Here is a 21198-nt window from a genome sequence, read left to right as displayed (position 1 = left end):
AGTGACACCCTGAGCTGGGGATGCATCTGAAAATTCAGACTCATTGAAAACACCCAAGAAATTTGCTCAGGCATCTCCCAGATGCCTGCCATGCTCCAGGGGCACAGAAGGATGAGCTGGCATCCAGAACATCACTTCACTCAGCCCTGTCTCCAGGGGAACCCTTCCAGGAAGCTTGTTTACTACAATGAGTTGTACAGAACAGAACTATTAAGGTTTTGATATTGGATTCTAACAGCATGTTTGTGAAACAGTGGAGGTTGGAAAGAACAGGGGCCTGGGGTTAGACAGACCTGGGTCTCAACCTCAGACGAGAGAGTCAAGAACTCCATGACCAAGAGAGGTGGCCACAGTAGGGCATGGTGTTTCCCTGCCACAGCCACATGCGTCCACGCCTCACTAGATCCCTGCCACCCCCACCCTGCCAAATGGAACCTGGCAGGCCCCACTCAAGGGGCTGTTGGAGCAGCTAACCAGCCTCCTTAACTGTAGCAATAGTTTGTTCGATCTTGCTTTAAATGTCACTTAACCATTTTTACAAAGATATAAATTTCTAATTTTGCTTTTTCCTTTACACATTCCTTTGGCATATGTGCTAAACACATGTTAAAAAAACTATAGTTCAATTCTGATTTTCTTACTTTAAAATGATCAGCATATTACATTCTCATGCATAATTCATTTTGTAAACCATAAGATCCTTTTTGAGTTCTTGGCAGAGAGGGCAAGTGTGAAGATACAGTTTTGTGGGTCATCCCAAGTTAGGACCCACAGGAATTCCATTGTTAGGCCCATTCCCATCCAGTGCACAGATACTCAGCTGAAAGCATCTAAATATTACTACACAGCATTTGGAAATGGTTGCAAAGAAGAAAAATGCAACAATAGCCTGTGCTTCAAGGCAGTTGGTTTTTTCTTTACCTCCTAAAGTTTAAAAGTAGGATTTTGTTTAAGCACACATCGTCATTTAGGTTTATGCTGTTGGAAAAAACTTCTGTTCATTTTAACATTTCTGCAATCAGGATGCATCTTCTGGTCTCTGTCAGCCAGACAGCATTCCTGACACAGTTATCACGGTCCAAGCACAGGCGAATGTCAGTTGTAGTTTATCTCATAACCACTCATGTGCAGCAGATGCATCACTGGTACTATACATATTTAACTGCTGTTTAAAATGTCTTTACAAAGATTCGCTGTGACTCATTATTGAAACGAAAAGTTGTGGATGCAGAGGGCATCGAAGCAGAGCAGCAGGACAGGAGCTTGATATTTGTGGAACAGGTGTTCATCATTGTAAGAATGGTCTCTGTTCCATATTCCAAACAACAACCAAGTTCCAAATGGGACCAAAGGAACACAGACAGTCACAAAGCAGTTGAAAGTGGGTTGTGTTTTGTTGCTGAGGCGCTCACAAAAGGATTGTCAGTTGCACACCGGATGATGTAAGTGAAGACATATGATAAAGTGTCTAGAGAAGTCTAAAGAAGGTCTTGCAACAATTATAGAATAAAAATTGACTCCATGCACTGGGTCAAACTATGTATCATGCTGTTCCTGATGGTGTCCTCTCTGTCTCTGGTACTGTGACAATTCTAAGGGTAGCCCAAACATCATTTTGGGTGTAATAACTGGTGAAAATATAAGCAACACATATGACTTTGCTATGGCCCCGAAAGATTATCCTGAAGGGACTGTCTCCAGCTTAAGAACCAATTGGACTCCAAAGTAAAAGACAGTAAAGAAGCCATTTGACTTTTAAAACACATTTCCTAATTGAAAAAATATTATGCATTGTAAAAATGAAATAAAATAAAATAAAACAAGCCAAGCTCTAAAAGTCCACCAGAGTGAAGTAAGAAATCAAAGCCCTAATCTAACTTCAAGGCAGCCCATGTTCTTTGTTTGCATTCCCACTTTAAGGCCAAGTGTCTTTTTATGCTTGGCATAGGAACCAGCCTTTTCAGTAGACCTTTGAAGATGATTCCCATTACATGACATAGTAAAAGATGCAGTGGTCATCTTTGCGTGCAGATGTCCATGTGTAATGTAGCCGGCATGTCTAGGCAGGAGTACAGACCTGCTGGGGACTGTACAGCACGAATAAGATGTGTGGCCAAGGCTGGGTGGGATGTGACTCAGAGTCCGCACGCACAGTAAGACAGATGTAAGCCTGCAGCTCGGCTTGCCACACACCTGCTGTGAAACCTCAGGTAAATTATTTAACCTCTTTGTGTGTGTCCTCCTGTGTAAGGGAGCTATGATAATAACACCTAGCTTAGTGTGAATTTAATGAGATAATGTAGTTCCATTTACTATTGTTGTGTAGTGCGCCAAGCCAAAACTTAGCAGCTTAACACAATGACACCATTTATTTTGTTCACAAACCTGCATTCTGGACAGGACTCAGTGAGAACTACTTGTCTCTGCTTCACTCCATGTCACCTGAAGAGCTGGGGCTCCTCAGGCATCTCCATCTATGTGTGATCTGTCCAGCATGGCAGGGCAGCCAGTCTTAGTCCGTGTCACCCTTGTACTTGGAACTCCTAGTGGAACATCTGCCATGGTCACAGGCCTGCCCAGATACAAGGAGAGGGAACGTGGACTCCATCTCTTGATGAATGTTAGCATCAGATTGTAGAAAGAACCTGTGGTGGTGTTGGTAGTAATGGTTAAATAGATATCATTTACTTGGTGCTCCCGGTACTTTACAGCAAGGGAAGAGGATGGGACAGGGAGAGAAGGTGGGCTGCAATGCAGTCCCACTGCAGGCCTCGGCTGACCCAGTGAGGAACTCTGGAGCTGGCTGGCCCTTCACAGCCTTCCTACATTGAGGCAAGGAGCCCAGCCCTTTTACTCCACATAAACCCATCATTGGATGCAGGTTTCCCAGGTGGGGGTTGTAACCTTGAGCAGTACAGCTCTCTTCAGCTAAGACCAATTCCTGAAGAGAAGAGAAGCTGTGTGGGTGGTGGACTGCCATGGCCACTGCACCAACTCAGTGCAAAATCTGAAGAACCGACATGGGAATGGAGAGCCCCAGACAGAATCCCAACATAGCCCGCTCGTCTAGTAAATTGATGCAAGGTCCTACAACTGGTGAGTGAATTTATACCTAGTTCCACTGTCTGTTGTCTCTCCACACTCTCCAGGAAAGAGAAGTGAAGAATAGAGCCTAAGCATCCTAGAGCTATAGGATTCAAACACTGTGTGTTCTAGATTCTAAAGGACATTTGAACCACAGTTGGGGTGCGGGAGCACACTTACCTATGACCCTTGGGTCCCTGCATTGTTGGGAGCTGTGGCAAGAGTAAGGGCAGAGCAGCTAAGCAAATTTCAGTGACAAGGAACTATCTCCTCTCCTCTATGCACCCTGCCCAGCAGGTGGGGACAGCTACATTTCTACTACTTAAGGAGGGCGTCTACAAAAAACATTCCCAAGATGGACTGTGGTGGTGGTCTCCACACCACCACCAAGCTGGGCCTGGGGATTAGAGCCTTTCAGGGATGTGCTTCAGTTCTGATCCCAATTATTGTCTTGGGTTCAAATCAGCAGCAATTTGAACTGTGTGCCTGGACTGGAGGCAGCCAGAGTGAAACAGTAGAGCCTGACTCTGTATAGTCATCAGCTTCTCTTCTGAAAGGCCTGCTGAAGTGAGGAGTTCTTTGATCAGGTAGTGAGCTTACTGAGAGCGGAAGTAATCAAGCATTAGCACTAAAGGGCTTTTGCAGCTGGCAATGCCCACAGCTGGAAATAGAAAAGGAGAGGCAGAGACGGGGAGTAAAGAAAAACAGAAATATATAGTAGTTACGTCAGCATTTTGGCTCCCCCTTGAATGCGTGACCTTGAACAAATCTTTTAACCTCTCTGGCCCTGTTTTAGGGACCAAGACCCACTTCACAAAAGTTTTTATGAGTAATCAATTTGCAGGAATAAAATACTTGTGAACATAATCAGTGCTTAATAAACATGTGTTCTTATTATAGACATTAGGGCTTCCCACCCATGGATAAACTTACCTCTTCAAAATTTGCCAGAATTTTATCTGCCAGTATGCATTATAGTGCCTATAGGGGGGAATGAGATGCTAGCAGCCAGCTCAATGGCTGACATCATGAGGGCAGTTTATCTGGGAAACACAATGCCTCACTCCACTTGGCCCTCAGTAAATGGTTGTTGAATGTGTGAATGAAGAAATGAACAAATGGTGGGATGGTAGTAAGAGAACTCCAGTTCCCCCTCTTCCAGGAAGCATTCCTGGGTTTGTCCAGCTTTCATGAGCTCCCTGTCAAGTGGCTGCACACAATGTCTATTCCATTCAACAGAGCCCTGAGTTACAGACTACCTTCCATTGCTTTTCCCTTGTTCTTTGTGTTTGTTGGTGTCTCCTCTTGATATGGACAGGATTTTATTAGTGTTTCCTCCAGAAAGCTACCTCCAAATTTACATTGAATTACTCAGGTACTTCAGTCACCCCAAAAGAGAATAATAAAGAGGTGGGGGATAGGTACCCTTATAATCATACAAGACATAGATTAAGATTTGTTCTTTTCCACCTCACAGGGTTTTATGAAGATTAAATGATATGTAAAAATCCTTATTTGAGTGCCTGGCACATAGCAGGTGCTCATTAAGTGGAAATTTAGAATTTGTGATAGTATCGGTATCGGTACTGGGAAGAAGTAGGGACAAGAGAAGAGGAAAGCCTTAATTCCTGAGCATGCACAGCCTACAAGGCGGTGCTTCAGAATTCAATTGTGAAATCTACCTCATACCCAGCACCTCCATTACACCTTGGAGTGTGGGCATCTTGCCTTGAAACGAGAAATGTGGCAATTTCACAAGGACACACAGCTGTGCTGCCTGAACCATTTTGTTCTAGGCAAACTGGTACAGACAGTGACCCTTGGGCAGCTGACAGAGCAGTACCAGACGCCTGCAGCCAGCCCGCTGGGCCGAGCGAGAATACCAAACAGCCTTACAGGGTGCAGGGAGAGGCTGTGGGGCTCCGGAGCAGTGAGCAGTGTGCCAGAGGAAGCAGACAGCCCCTGCCCTACCCAGCCCCTCCTCTCAGACACTGCCACTGCCCTTGCTAGTACCTGCTGTCTCCTCAGCAAACTGTGAGGAGGAGGTGGGACTGCTAAGAAATGACACTTCAGACTGTCAGCTAGCCCCAGAGGGCATCAGGTGAAAGCCCCAGTGCTCTGTGACTCTCGGGCATGATCAGGCCAGGACCTCATGTCTTTTTCTCCTTCTGGCTCTTGAGAATTTGAAGAACAGGTAGACAGACGCTGGTGTATGCAAGCCAGGTACCTCAGCCTCTTTGGGCAGGTCCCAGGATGCTCCGATGGCTTCCTCAGATCCCAGCGATCCTGTAACACTCACTAAGGAGCCCACTAGACCAGACCCCGAGATGTGGGTCTGCAGGCTCTGGGGGAGTCATTTGTATCAGTTTATAGACACCATGGGTTTCTGAAGGGCATGCCAGGCCCTTGATGGGGCTACCTCCTGTTTGCCATGCTTCCCTGTGGCTCTCATCAGAACCTCCCAAGAGCACAGACCCTAAACCAGGAAGCCAATGCTGCCACTCATCTCTAAAACCCAAATCCCGGCAAACACTCTTACCCAGCCCTTGAGAACTTGGGAAAGAAGCGAAGGCCAGATTGCTGATGTCACCCAGAATGGAGCCTGCCGTGGTAGGTGCAGTGAAGAAGAGGGTCTTGGGCAGGGCGTGCAGGAAGTGGGTTCCAGCTCAGCCTTCTCCTGCCTCACCCGGTCGTATGGGCTGTATGTTCGTCTGAACCAGTTGTTAATGACTGAAACATGCAAAGTGAAAATGAGACAAATACACAGGTGCGTGCACACGTGTGCGCACACACACCCATACTGTTGCATCACAGGACTCACGTTACTTTCTGCTTTCTGTCGTTGACACTGTCTGCAAAGAAATAAACATCTCTAATTTGGGGGTAAGCATTCAGCTGCAAATAACTCAAATATGTGGAATTATTTAAGTATCTTTTATTCTCACATTTTTCAGAAAGATACCACATTTACCACATTGAATGCCTGGCGCTGTGTGGGGCCTCTATGCCTCTCAGTCTCCTGTTCCCACCCCTGAAAACACCCTAACGTTAGCCGTTATCATCCTTATTGTACAGCTGAGGAAAACAAAGCTTAACTAATTTGCCTGAGTTCCGACAACTGGGTGGGGATTGAACCTAAATTCCACTGAGCCCAGGCCCGTGCCTTCCAGCCACGCCCTCGACAGAAGGGCCCTGTCGGGAGATGGGCCACAATATGGGTGGGAACAGAGTGCCCTGGGAGCACTGGGCAGGGAGCCCAGTTTCTGTCCAGAAGAGGTGAACGACCCTGACCTTGTCAAGACAAAGTGACAGCTCAGGCGGGGATTTTAGAGATGGACACAACATCACCCAGCAGGAACAGGGTATGGGCAGAAATTTTCAATGAGGATGGATGAATCCTTGCCCAACCCTTTCCCTGGTGTCAGGTGTAAGTGACAGGGCCATCTAGCCCTGTGGTAATGATAAATAACCTTTGATTTTCAAGCAGCCTACCTCCTTGGTCAAAAAGGTTGTAACTGTATCACATAGGTGGCGTTTACCTTGACCCCTCAATTGGAATTTGAACAGGTTAAAAAACCATGTGTTCAGGTTGTTGCTCTCCCTGACCATTTCACCTCCAAACTCCACACTTGGGCTCTGTGAATATTAAGAACAGGGAGACCCAGAGGGAATACAGATGGATGCAGCAATGGTCATGGGATTTTTTTCCTGTCTCTTTCTCTAAGTAGGATCCAAAAGGGGTCTGTGGGTGCATGAAGATTGCCTGTAAACCTCCCTTTGGCAAAGTCCCCTTCCAGGACCTACCCCATGGAATGCTCCCCACACTGTCCCTGCTGTCTCACTTCTATGGAACAGTTTGTTTTTAACTGTGGAATAGTTTTAAGCATACAGAAAAGTTGCAAAGGCAAAACAGAGTTTCTATGTATCCTACACCCTATTTCCTCTGTTACTAACATCTTACATTTCTGTGGCACATTTGTCACAATTAAGGAACCAAAATTAATACATTATGATTAACTGAAGTCCATTCTTTATTCAGAGTCTCTTCATTTTCCCCTAATGTCCTTTTTCTGTTTCAGGATCCCATCCAGGGTATCACATTACATTGAGTTGTCATTGTCTCCTTAGGCACCTTTTGGCTGTGAGAGTTTCTCAGTTTCCTTGTTTTTGGTGACCTTCACAACCGTGAGGAGTATTGCTGAGATGATTTTCTGAAACGTCCCTCACTTGGTTCTTAAAGTGTCTTTCTTATTATTAGACTGAGGTTGTAGGTTTGAGGAAGGAAAACCGTGGAGGTCAAGTGCCATTTTCATATCAAGGGTACACCACCATGACTTTGTCCCTGTTGACGTTAACCTTGACTGCCTGGGTTTTGTACTGCAAAGCATGGAACATTTTTTATGTGTCTTTTCCTTTTAGTTTGGGAGAATACAGGGCAGTCTGGACTGGGGCATTTGTGTTCTTTCCCATGATGTCAGTGAGATGTTTCCTGAATATTAAGGATTCTATTATTTTATTAGAAGCCAAGTTGACCTTTTCATCCATCTCATTCTGACTCTCATTTTTATTTGTTTGGGAAAGCCTTTGAGAGAACATCTCTGGTGTGTGGGTTTGTGCCCCTGTCATAGGTGATTTTCCTCCCTTGTACCTTGGCAGCTCGTTGAAGGAAATGTCATCTGTGGGCTCCATATACTATATGCATACACTGTATACATGTACATATTAAAGTTGTGTCTGCAACATGCAGGTTCCATGTACTGTATATACATTCATATTAAAGTCATGTCTTCAACAGGGTGTGGGAAGGCTATTATGTGGTTTCGGGCCCACACACTACATACATATACTGTATAAACACCCATATTAAAGTTATATCTTCAACATGAGGGCCCATACACTATACATATATACTGTATACATATACTATTATAGTCATGTCTTGGACATGCAGGCCTGTTACAGAATAGCCAGTGCTGTTACAGAACGGCCTTGTGGGGTTCCACTCGCTGCCTGTAGGCAAAACTCTGGAGTCAGAGGGTTGGTGAAAAAGGAAAGGGGTTGTTTATTCAAAGGCTGTACGGTTTGGGAATAATGGCAGGTTTCTGCCTCAGAGCCCCACTCCCTTTAAAACACCCAAAGACAGATAACCCTGCCACCCTCTGCCAGGCCAGACCAGTTCCAGGAAGTGCCTGGAATCCCTTTTCCCACTTTAAAGCTCCATCCTTCAGGAAATGCAGGTGGCTATAGCAAGCTCATCCAGTCTGCTTGGCAGGTTCCCGGTCACAGTTTGACCCCAGGCATCTCTCACGAGTTTGTGTGCCCCTGGCCAGGCAGAGCCACACAGCACAGACAACGCTGCCACCACTTTTTGTGCAGGAGGGCCTCCAGGAACCCTGCTAGACCACGCAGCTGCCAGGCCCCCCTGGCCCATGAATTCAGGCCCCGTGCAGCATCCAGGCTAGCAAAGGGAGGGGAAAGACTGCGTGTTTCCCAGCACATTCCATTTTAAAGACTTGGCCCAGAAACCCACACACAATGGAGCATCTGGCTTTTCAACTAATGTGCGCCAGTGTCTGCCATGTTTGTCAGCTCCCCATTGTTCCTGACCTCCTTCTGGCTACCATTTTGCAGAAGGGGTCAGGAGTTTACAAGCTGTACACAGGGACAAAAGTGACTCAGCCCAAGGTGAGATGTCTGCCCCCACCCACGCCCCAGCTCACACAGGCTCTGTACAAGCTCCCTCCAGCTGTGTCACAAGCTACTCGGCTGCTGGGGCAATGCATGCTCGCTTGCACAGCCTTGTTGCCTTTGTTTACAGTAGCCCCAGGGTGTGGGAAGGCTATTACTCGGTTTTGGGTGCAATTTCAGTCCAGGCAGCCTCTAGTGCTCCCTGCAACCCCCTCCCTCCATAGGAAAGGTGCTGGCTCTGGCACCACTTCTGGGGTCCCTTGCCTGCTCCCCAGTGATCTGGACCAGCCCACCCTGTTACAGGCCCATACACTATAAACATATACTGTCATGTCTTCAATGTGCGGGACCATACACTAGCTTCCAGCCTCCTCCCAACACACAAAGTGCACATGTGCCAGGAAGCTTTGTGGCACTCCTAGTATGCATTTGTTCCTTTCTTCCTTTGGGGGAACCTATAGTTGTAGACTAGACAAATCATGATGTGTAGAAAGAGCCCAGAATTGAGATGTTTCCCTTTCCTTGAGTCTGGGCAGGAAGACAGGACAGTAAGGGAATCCAAATGAAAATCAGCCTGTGAGCTCCGGCACCAAAACAACCTCTGCTGTAGAAATCCGGAAAGGTCACTGAAAGAGTTTTAATTTTACTTCTACATAGATGGTGTCCAGTTACTGTTGCTGCCTAACAAACCACCCCAAAACAGTGGCCTAAAACAATAACAGTCATTCATTTTGCTCATAAATCTGCATAGTTTGGGCAGGGATCACTCATCTCTGCTCCACCAAGACTCAGCCAGGGTAGCTTGACTGGGGTCGGAAGATCCACTTTCAAGATGGCTCAGGCCATCACTGGCCAGTTGGTGCCGGCTGCCATCGGGAAGTTCAGCTGGGACTGAAGGCCAGAGGCCTCCATTCCTGTCCACATGGGCCCTGCATGGGCTACTCAGGCTTCCCCACAGCCTGCCTCTGGCTTCCAAGAGCAAGCACCCAAGAATAAGAACTAGGGAGAAGCTATATCACTTTTGTGACTGGCCTCAGAAGTCACATAGTATCTCTTCAGCCATCGTCCAAACCCACCCATATTCAAGGGCAGGGAGCATAGACCCCACCTCTCACCAGGAGTTTTGTTTTTTAGTTCTGATCATCACAGCTGTTATAATTGTTGTTGTTCCTTGTCTTCATAAAACATTCCTTTGCTCGTGTAGGACATTCTTTTGGATCCACAATCTCTCATTCCCTAGGGTCTCAAGCAGACAAGGTCAGAGAAGCCTGGGTTTTAAATCCTGGTATGCTGCATGGTGGCTGTTTTGACCTTAGACAAATGACTTAAATGCCTTAAAGCATATGTTAGCATGGATAGGATGGAAAGTCTTGGGCAGAAAATTTGTCATTTTTTGTCTGTTTCCTGCTCCTGGGAGAGGACCTGTACTTCGTGTGTGTCTTCACATATGCATGTATGTGTGTTTATTAGGAAGCTGGGATCCGTCAGCCCCAGGGATATAGAACAAGGTAAATTCATGCTGGCTAGAGGCCATGGTTGTGTCTGGGACACACAGGCCCAGCTCACATCGATTTCTTGCTTCGAGATTGTGCTCTGGGAAATATAATCCCAGACCTTATCAGTTCAACTGCTGAGTCAGTGATCTCCAGACATTTCTGGAACCCATTTCTGAGGGGATGGTTTCAGGTAGCTCTAAGCACCAAGCAGAACCTTGTGGTCAGAGCCACATGGCCAGCAGGACTTGATGGAAAGGAACGTTTGGAATCTGGCTACCTAGAAAGAGGGCAGCAGCAAAGATTTGTCCCCCCAAACTCCTTTGTTTCATAAAGAAGCCAAGGTCACAGGCATGAGTACCTTTTAAGACCAGTCACCCAATGCACCCTGCAGTCAATGAGGCGTATTTATTTCTGAGTAAGAAAACCATACTCCAAGGAATGAATTGATGTTTGACCTTTAAAATGAGAGGGAACGTTGATGTTCAGAGGATGGAGCACTCTGGAGTACTGGGGGCACAGTGGTGGATGGAGACCACTGCAAGTGTGGGCATCAGTGGGATTGGAGGGCTGGTGAGTTGGCCTAGGTCCCTCCCAGCGCTAATCCTGTGTAGCTGGTGGGCCCTGGGCAAGTCGTTTCACTTTGTTGGGCTTCAGCCTTCTTATCCATAAAGTGAAAGAGTTAGATACCAGAGTCCTAATTAAAAGTCCCTTCCCATTCAAGGATGATAATCTTGAAATTAGAAAAGCCCGTTTCCTGGCAAGATTGTACTGTTTTTGCCCATGGAGGAAATAGGCTTCCTGAGGGTCCGACTCAGTGTGCCACGGATACTCTTTTCTTTTGTTGTTGAGACATCAGATGCAGAAGCTAAATTTCTAAGTGTTCTGGTTACCTATCACTGCCAAGCAAACCACCCCAAAACAGTGGCTTAAAGAAGTAACAATTATTTTATTCACAAATGCTAAGGTTGACTGGGCTCTGCTAGGCGGCTCTCACTTGGGGTCTCTTGTGGGATTGCAATGCAGTAGTGGCTGCACCGGAGTCATCTCCCAGGCTTCTTCCCTCTGACGTCTAGCAGGGGCTGGAACAGCTGGGGCTCCTCAGGCCTTCCTCTCACTCTCCACGTGGTCTCTCCACACTGTCTCCACATGGTGGCCTTGGGGGAGCTGGACTTCTGCATGGGGCTGAAGACCCCCAAGAGAAACCTGCAAAAGCTGTATGACCTTTTCTACTCTGGCCTCCGAAGTCAGGTGGTGTCACTTCTGCCTCATTCTGTTCATGGAGGAAGTCACGAAGGCCCACCTAGGTTCAACAGGAGGGGAAGCATACTCCACCTCTTGATGACAGGACTGTCAATACCATGCATCCAGGATGGCCAAGCTGCCATCTTGATTAGCAATGGGGGATGGCTGAGAAGACTTCTTAGACTCCTTTGATCATGTCATAGGGTTTAGAGGCAATGGAAAAAATAACTGACAGTAGAAAGCTTGGGAAGGGATGCTCTACTTAGAAGAACATACTTTAAATTACAAGGAAAATGAGCAAAAACTCCATTTATATGTGTAAGGGAAAATGTATCTATGTAACAAATATGTCTTGTATGTGTATATAAGCAATTTTAAAAGAAAATGTATATCATTAATTAAATTAATTAAGCATTGGTGTGCTTGAGATACCAGGATTGGGGAAGAGGAGAGAAGGGATTTCCAGCCCTTTTATTGTACTACTGCAAGTTCCTCCAAGCTACTTGCAAAATAAAGTTAATTGGCTGGATTGTGTAAAGAACACCCAATGTGTCATACAGAGCCCAGGGATGGAGATAGAAGAAAACAGGGAAGAGGGAAGAAGAGTCAAAAGACCAATAATAGAAAATCAGTTCCCAGAGGAGTGTGGATTGTTGCATTTGATTGTACAGAGCAGCCTGCAGGGTGGGCATTGAGAGGAAGTAGTTGAGAGTGTAGGCTCTGGAGCGCGACAACCTGCCAGGTACAGCTCGCAGCTCACCGTTCCCCAGGTGTGTGAGAGCCAGCAGGGCCCTGTACCTCTCTATGCTTTTTCTCAGTTGCAGCAGGGAACTAACCGTAGTACCTGCCTTGTCGGGTTGTTATGAGGATTGTGTCAGGTATGTAGGAAACACTCAGTACATATTAGCCATTTCTCTCTTCACCAATTCCCTCCTTGCCTTTGCCAGATGCAAATATAATGCCCAATATGGACTGTGGGCAACCAACCAAACAAACAGAAGGAGAAGGGCCTTTTCTTCCCCTGGGTCCTGGGATCATGTGTGCATTGGAATTCTAGGTAGGAGGAGGCCTTCATGGACATCTGTGCTCCCATCAATCTATGGGTTTCCATTCTATATACGCACTTGTTCTTATTCCAACATGCTTTAAAAATCAGTTCCATGTATAAAGCACATCAAGCTAGATTTTAGTTTTAGTCTCTCTTATATATTTGGAATTAGAACCTCCAGAGGCCATTATGCAAATCAATGCAAATGACATGCAAAGACGCCCTAGCCCCAGATTGGGGGGCACAAGGTGATCAGGTCAGCACAAAGGGCCTTGGATGAAAATTTGCATCCGTTGAGGGGTTGAAGGCCTGGCACAGCTGTTGTGACAGTGTGCTGCCCCTTGCATTTAGTTGTTAACCTTTAGTGCACAGGAGGAGAGGTAAACTCTTGTCTGATTTCCATACTGAAGGTGACAGTGGAAGCTGAAGGTGCTTGGGCAGTGCAACAACATCGTAGCAATTTTCATGATGCAAATACACAGTTGGTTTGAAATCATAGCAGTGATCCAGACTATTTCCAACCAGCTGTGTGTTCTTGGACAAGTTACTTCACTCCTCCCCTTGCCCCCTCTGTGAAATGAGGGGATTGCATTAAGTTACCTCTAGGGCCCTTAGGGACAGCTAAATGTCTCCCTCCAGGTGAAAACCCTTTGCAGCCAGGAGGGCAGTATCCATTCATTGTACCAAAGGGCCACTCTGAAATCTAAAGAAGAACTGGCAAAGAGGTCATTTAAGAGTCCTCCTAGAGAGAAAAATAATTTTAAGATATGCAAAGGCAAGCAGATTTACTTACACCATAAGTCTTACAACAAGAAAGGTTCCAGTCATATACTTCCTGGCTGGGAGGATTGCAGCCCCTGGAATGCTCCCCGTGGGAAAGTCAGGGGCATTTCTTTCCCTGATTATCATAAAGCACCCTCTGCCTCCAGAATGCTGCAAATGTTCTGGAGGCCAAGTTTGCTCCTGTCTCACCCGGGCCTGTCACTGGGGTCACTTGAGGGCTCTCTGAAAGCTTTGCATTGCCCTTTCTGCTACCAAAAGACCACCGTGTCCTTGGTCTCAAGCCTCTAGTTCAGCGGTTGTCAACGTGTGGGTCACGACCCCTTTGGGAGTCGAACAACCCTATCACATGGGTCGCCTAAGACCATCGGAACACACATATATAATTACATATTGTTTTTGTGATTAATCATTATGCTTTAATTATGTTCAATTTGTAACAATGAAAATACATCCTGCATATCAGATATTTTACATTACGATTCATAACAGTAGCAAAATTACAGTTATGAAGTAGCAACGAAAATAATTTTATGGTTGGGGGTCACCACAACATGAGGAACTGTATGAAAGGGTCGTGGCATTAGGAAGGTTGAAAACCACTGCCCTAGTTGTATCAAACACATCTGGTTCTCCACCCAGGGATTCTCTGGGCCCTTAATTTTAATTCCAGCTGTTATGACAGCCACCAGCTGGGTGCAGGTGTAACCAGAGAGCCCCTTACAGGAGCGCCTGTGGGATGGGTGCTACAGGGTGGATTCTCTTCTTATGTGGACAATTTGAGGTGCATCTTCACAGCCTCTCAGACATCCCCAGGGAATGTGAGTTGCCCACTCTAATCAGCTCATAACTTGCCAGTGGATAGATTTTCCCTCTTTCACTCATCTCAGGCCAGAACCCCCTCCCTGTCCCCTCAGATCACTTCCCAAAATAAACTACCTACACACAGACCCCTATCTGCACCTCTTTTGTGGGGGGGGGGGGTGGTCTCTAATGTAAGACACCTGGGCTGCCATACAAAGTTCCAAAGGCTGGGGCTTAAACAATAGAAATTTGCTTTTCTCACAGGCTAAAAGTCCAAGGTCAAGATGCTGACAGTATTGGTTTCTAATAAGACCTCTCTCCTTGACTTGCCAAGGCTGCCCACTCACCATGTCCTCTCATAGCCTTTTTCTCTGCACGAGCATTCACGTGTTCCTGGTGTTTCTGTGTCCTGATCTCTTGTAAGGACACCAGTCAGCTTGGATTAGGGCCCACTGTCATGGCTTCATTTTGTCTTATTAACTTCTTTAAAGGATCTGGCTCCTAACACAGTCACATCCTGAGGTACTTGGGGTGAGGGCTTCAACGTATGAATCTGGGGCACACAGTTCAGTCCATAACAACACTTATCAAACCAAGGCACTCAGGAGCCAAACAGAGGCTTAGAAGGGACTATCCCTCAAAACGTCAGAGGTCTCGGTGCCAGTTCTGAGATTGTCCCCATGGTTTCAGCTGCCAGGGAGCGGCTGAATGACTCTGAACTGGTCGGAGCATAGCAGCACCTTGTGTCTTCTGTGGATGCCACTCCCGTCCTCTCCTTCCTCCTTCCGTAGCATTGGTGATGTTTAACCAGGAAGAGCATGCATTTCAGATACAGCCCTGGTTTCATATACTTCTGGTACTGTGGGACTTTGAACATGTTACTTAATCTCCCTGTGCCTCAATTTTCTACCCCTTCCCATGGTTGTGAGGATTAAATCAAGTGTGAAAGATGGCTGGAGCAGGTGCTCAGTAAATAGATTTTAGGATTTATTTGAATAAGCAGAGAACACTGTTGATGTAGGGCTAGAGCACAAATGAAAGTCTAGAAAAAATAGCTTTTTAGGGCAAATTGTCAGTCCTAGAGATCATGAGTGCTACAGTCTATTGGAGCTACAGTCCCTCAGCCTCCCCTGACTCCCTACTTTACAAGTACAGGGTAAGGGGGCCACTGGTCCAATCCAGAACCACCCCCCACACACACACACACCCCTCAGTTGGAGGTGGCCCCGGTGGTGATCCTGGGCCTTGTTCCAAAGGCACGCCGGGAGATGTCTACCCTCTCTGCTTCGGAGAAACTCACCAGGGCCCGCCTTCCCCTGTGAGCAGCTTCGCTGACTGACCCAAACTCCCAGGAATCACCACCAGGGCCCCAGCTTTGGCCATCAGTCCTGCTGGAACATGGTGGGAGGGGGAGGCTCCAAGAGAGTGACCAGACACAGACAGATCTCTGCTCTCCCACTGCCTGGGTGGCAGCAAGGTGAAGAAGGGCATGGGAGGGGCCAAGGTGGGGCTCATGTGAGCAGGCAGGAGTTACCAGGTCAGAATCAGGCCTCAGAGCCACTCCTCAGCTGTGCAGACCAGCTCTCTCCAGGCCGTGTGCTGTACAGTGGTGGCCTGTCTTCCAGTCTATAACCCGAACGGATCCTATGTCTCACATTTATGTGAGGTATTATTTTTAAAAATAGGCACGTATTTAGAATTGTTTTTAAATTTGGTTTGTTTTTTTTTTTTTTTTTTTTTCTCGTGCATTTTAACAATGAACTAAAAGCACACATGTTGACCATTGGGAAAAATCTATGACTCTCTTAATGCTCAAAAGGGCTCCTTCTACTGGAAAGGTCTGGGCATCAGCAATGACTTCCCAGAGTTCAGCACCACAAGGAAAGCAGTGAACACTGGCAACAACCACAGAACTGACTGGCCTTTATGGAACACCTCTTCCAGGCTCTGCTCAGTGCTTTACAGGCATCTGATCTGGTCGCCCTCCTCTGGAGCCCCATCCTCTTGTGCCTGTCATTCTCCGATGGCACTGAGACATCTCTGCCTTGTAGGATTGTTTGTGGATTTGTGTGAGCTCAGGGACAGAGACTGCCCTGTTCATTTTGGGATCTTCCAGGGTCCAAGAGAGGGCAGACCCTCCTTAATTGTTTGTTGGGTGCGCATGAATGAATAGACTTCTGTCCATTTGTACCTTTGTCTGGTTCATAAATGGAAGGTTGAGAACTGGCCCGCTCTGCCCACCTAAGCCTTCCTCATCCGACCCGAGGTGGCTCACACAGAGCTGCCAGCCTCCCTGTGGTCAAGCTGGCCTTGACCCCACCCTGGCTATGGAGGGCCGACAGGCACTCAGAGATCACAAACTATCTCCCACTCCCAGCCCCAGCCTGTTCAGAGAAGTTACCTTGGGCAGAGAGCTAGTGGCATTTGAGAAAGGCTGGGCCTGGCTGGTTTAGCCGACTCTGGTTCCCTGGGGCTGGATTCTCCCTGAGGCAGTTCCAGTGAGGGTGGGGGTACTACCTAACACACCTGCCAAACTCCACGAGTCTGTGTCTGATGAGGGTCAGGGCAGCAGTGGGGACCTCAGGAATGTTCCCAATGTTTCTCTTGAGTTCTGGCACTTCCCAGGCCCACGGATGAGGAAGGCCCAGGCTCTGAGCTGCTCCTAGTCTTTCACCTCTTCTCTCCTTCTCCCTCTCAAGGCTTCCTCCTGCTCTTGGCGCTGACTGAAGCACTGGCTTTTGCTGCCCAGGAACCATCGCCCAGGGAATCTCTTCAGGTCCTACCTTCAGGCACCATGATGACAGCCCCATCCAGCTCTACCAGACACTCACCCATGGCTACTGCCCCCACCTCCGTGGCGACGCTGAGCCCCCATCCTGATGGACCCTTCTCACAGGCCGAAGCCCCCATGGCAACAACACCCTATCCAGATGGACACCCTCCTACAAACACCGTCTCCACCATTATGGCGACAGCAGCCACTCGCCATGCTGAAGGCCCCCTGACCATAGGGCCTCTTCCTGCTGCCATGGCAACCACATCCTCCCACTCAGAGGGCCGTCCCCTGGGAGAGGCTGGGCCCACCATCCTGCTGACAAAGCCAACTGCAGCCACCAGCCGCCCCACCACAACCCCCACGCGGGCCAGCACGCGCAGGCCCCCCAGGCCCCCGGGCTCTTCCCGAAAGGGGGCTGGTAGCTCATCACGCCCTGCCCTGCCTGTGCTCAGTGGCCACTCGGGAAGAAAGGAAGGCCAGCGGGGAAGAAATCAGAGCTCCACACAGCTGGGGCAGAAGCAGCCACTGGGGAAAATCTTTCACTTCTACAAAGGCAACTTCACAGGGTCTATGGAGCCTGAGCCCCCAACCACCACCCCCAGGAACCCGCTCTGGGATTTCTCCTCCTCACCACAGACCCAGACAGTGACCACAACCACGGCGCCCAGCAGGACCTCGTGGGCACCAAGCACCACGCCCTTGGTGCGCACAGAAGACAAGCCAGGCCTTAGCGGCGCAGACCAGGGGGGTGGTCCTACCCTCACCAGCGGAAGAGGGGAGCCAGGCACCACAGCAGCCTCAGGTGCCCCTGCCAGTCCACATCCTGCCCCAGTGCCTTCTCAGCGCCCCGGTGCTGACCCACACCACAGTTCTAGCCACAGTGACTCCCAGCTCGCTGTCACCCCTGGAACCGACAGACCTCTGTCTGCCGGCTCTGGGGCCTTCACGGCTGCCACGGGGCCCACCCAGGCTGCCTTCGATGCCAGTGTCTCAGCCCCTTCCGAGGGGATTCCTCAGGGAACATCCTCAACGACATCCTCAGCCCCACAGGCCCCGGCCCACCGCCCCAGGGTCTCAGAAAGCACTGTCTCCCGAGCCGAGGAGGAGGCTGCGGCCACCCCCACCATGACCAGCAGGGTACCCAGTCCTCTCTCCACGGTGGTGTCCACGGCCACAGGAAACTTCCTCAACCGCCTGGTCCCTGCAGGGACCTGGAAGCCTGGAACAGCAGGAAACATCTCCCACGTGGCCGAAGGGAACAAACCCCAGCCCAGAGCCACCATCTGCCTGAGCAAGATGGACATCGCCTGGGTGGTCCTGGCCATCAGTGTGCCCATCTCCTCCTGCTGTGAGTTCCCTGCCCGCTGCCCACTCCTCCCTTCCCCACTTTCTCTCCCTCCACACATCAATCTGTCTGTCCCCAGAGTCCCTTTACCCCAGAGCTGGACAGTCCCCACCAAGTGGGCTGCAAAATTTTTCAGAATCCCAGGGAACAAGGTGGCAGAACACAAACCATGGGTAATCCCTGCCCCTGGTCCTCCGCTCTGCCAGGCCACAGCTCAGGTCATAAAGGCACTGCTCCCAGCAGCTGGGGAGGACCTTGCAGGTAGTCCATCTTAACCCTGCATTTTGCAGGAAGAAATTCCAAGCTGGAAAGGTGACGGGGCTCACTCAAGACCCCAGAGCTAGTGAGAGGCAGGCCTGGAATGAGAGCCCAAAGTGCCTGCCTTCCAGCCCAGGGCTCTCGTCGGGACACAGCCCTCAAGGGTCGCCTGCTAACGCCTGCAGTGACAGGGCAGCAAGGCCCCTGGGTAAACGGGCACTTGCACATCCACAGCAGAGTTCTCGCCTCCTCCCCGACATCACTCCCATCTTCCTTCCTGTCTCCCTCTCCTCCCTCTTCCCCCCTCACCCCCCCTTTCCCCCAAGAAAGAAGAGAAGATAAAGCTTTGATCTTGTAGTAAGTTCTACTAGCCTTGGCAAAAAACATAGTTCTTGTTGCTAAATTGAGGCTTCAGAGTTACCTGTGAATGTAGCTCTTCTCCCCCTCCTCCTGCAGTCCCGCTGCTCCTGGGTGGTGTGAGCTGCAGGCAGTGTGGACCTCCTCCTTGTCTTTTGCTTCCACTGGTTTTGGTGGAGAAAGGCTTTGCCAGGCAACCACTGCTCCTTGCGGCTCCTGTCGCTCCTGTAATGAGAGTCAGGAGGCTTTCTCCCTGACGTCTCTACAAAGAACCTTTATGTCTTCCCAGGTGCTGATCCTAGACTCTTAGACTGTCTGTGATAACGGCCCAGGAATCTTCACTGATCTCAGCACCCTCCCACCTCACAGTCACCATCCAGCCCCCCTCTGAACCTGTGCTCCTCACTCATTGGACAGCCTGTCCCCCCTCAGTTGTTACCCAGCTCTCTCGGGGGCCTGATATTTGCCTTCTTGTAATGGTCCCTCTATGCCCTGAAGCCATGCCCTCAAAAAACCAGTCAGCCAGCAGCCCGTGAATGTTCGCAGTGGCTCTCCGAGGTCAGCCTCCTCTTTTTCCAAGCTGCTCGTCCCTGTTCCTGCCAGTCTCTTCACAGGGTTACATTGCCCTGCCCTGCCCCTACCACCTGCCCCTCTAGGTGGTCTCTGGTTTATCCTTGCTCCCCAAAGGGAGAGGACAGCATTGCACATGCCCAGCGTGTTGGTCCCATTCAGGCAGCACACACTGGCATCGGCCTTGTTGGCTGAATTGACTGTCATGTCACACCTGGGCTCACCCGAATCTTTAGAGGAGCGAAGCCCCAGAAACTTCGCAGGTTGTTTAAACATCAGGGCAGAGTTGTATGCCTTTAATGTGACCATGGTTTCTGCTTGGCATTGTACTCCAACAAGATCTTCTTAATCTAGATTCTGGAGCCTCTCCAGGAGCCACTTCTCCCAGCTTTCTGTCTCCTAGTAGATGGGCAACACAGACTTCATGTCAGGGGTGGGTAGCCCTACTTCTGCTAGGGACCCAGTTCAAGGAAAAGGGAAGATCTTTGCAGAGTGCCTATTTTCTTGTTTCATTAGGCAGCTTTATTGTCTCCTGAAAACACACATGTATTCTTAAAACTGTGATTGCCCACTTCTAAAGCAGAAGAATGATAATGAGAAAATATTACACTATTAGCCAATAAATAATTAATCATGGTCATGTTAGAGAAGTAACCACATTAGAGACAGCTTTGTAATTTTCGTTCTTCACTTATGTCTAGAGGCTCTACTTTACAAAGTGAGTTCCCATTGTTTTTAATGATTCCATCCTTAAAACAGACTGGCCAGAGGAATAAAATAAAGACAGAAACAAGTAAATGCACTGTGCAAGGAACACACCTTACAGGTAGGGAGTGAGCCACCAGGTGAAGTGACTTGCCGTGGGCCCAAGTCACACACGAGTCAGCCCAGATCTGGTGGTGGAATCTGTCTGATTGAACACAATACTTCCTGAGTGTCCATTGTGTGCCAGGCACTGTGCCAAGCACTAGGGAATCAGAGTTGTGTGATGTGGCTCCACACTCCTAGCGCCCTCTTCCCGCCTGGGCTTCCTCTTTGCTTGGGCAGGACAGCACAGAGGAGAGCTACCCTTGGCCCCCTGCAGGCCACACGTGGGTTTTGCAATTCTAAAAAGATGACTCCAGCCCTTCTGCTTGTGTTATGAGTTTGAGATCAGGTCAGATCTTGACTGCAAAGCCAGAAAAGCCACGTGCTGCGTAAGCCATGTGCAGTAATGTCAGCCAGGACCAGAGCAAGGACACAGCCTGGACCTGCACCCTGAGAAGGCTTCTGGCAGTGACGGCCTTTGTAAAGGATGATGCAAACCTTTGTTCAAAGCGAACTCTTGCAGCCCCAGGAACCTCAGACCCCACTTCCTTTCCACTCCCCTCAGGGACCAAGGCTCCTGCCTCAGCCCTGGCTGCCTCCCCAGAGAGCTCCCTGTCCTCAGTCATGGCCTGACCTCTACAGGGTCATCGTCAACCCTGTGAAGGCCCAAAGGAGAGAGCCATGAGGCAGAATCCTTGTCCAGCTGCAGAACGCTGTGCTCTTTCAAAGCTCAGGGAGTGAGCATCCATGCTGTTTTCATAGCTCGGCCCCACCCTGGCCATCGGGAGCAGACCCCTCCAGGTCTAAGGGCTTCTGTTGTACCTCTTCTCAGCAGTGACGTGTGTCCTAAGGCTCATGCTACAGCTATCAGAGAAGGGCCTCCTTTGCCATTTTGCCAGATAGTACGGCCAGTCTGGGTGGTAGCAAAGCACATGCATGGACT

General features: G+C 49.0%; 1 protein-coding gene across 1 annotated transcript in view; it reads left to right on the top strand.

Moving 5' to 3' along the window:
• The window catches only part of TMEM108 (transmembrane protein 108), a 287613-nt gene that overhangs the window by 254552 nt on the left and 11863 nt on the right, over positions 1–21198 (top strand). The window contains exon 4 of the mRNA XM_090282999.1: positions 16842–18266. Within this exon, the coding sequence (XP_090139125.1) occupies positions 16842–18266 (1425 nt within the window). The remainder of the gene's footprint in view (positions 1–16841; positions 18267–21198) is intronic.

The sequence above is a fragment of the Furipterus horrens genome, unplaced genomic scaffold (assembly GCF_987537825.1).
Source record: "Furipterus horrens unplaced genomic scaffold, mFurHor1.1.pri manual_scaffold_7, whole genome shotgun sequence".
Classification (NCBI taxonomy): domain Eukaryota; kingdom Metazoa; phylum Chordata; class Mammalia; order Chiroptera; family Furipteridae; genus Furipterus; species Furipterus horrens.
This window is presented reverse-complemented; position numbering and strand designations above follow the sequence as displayed.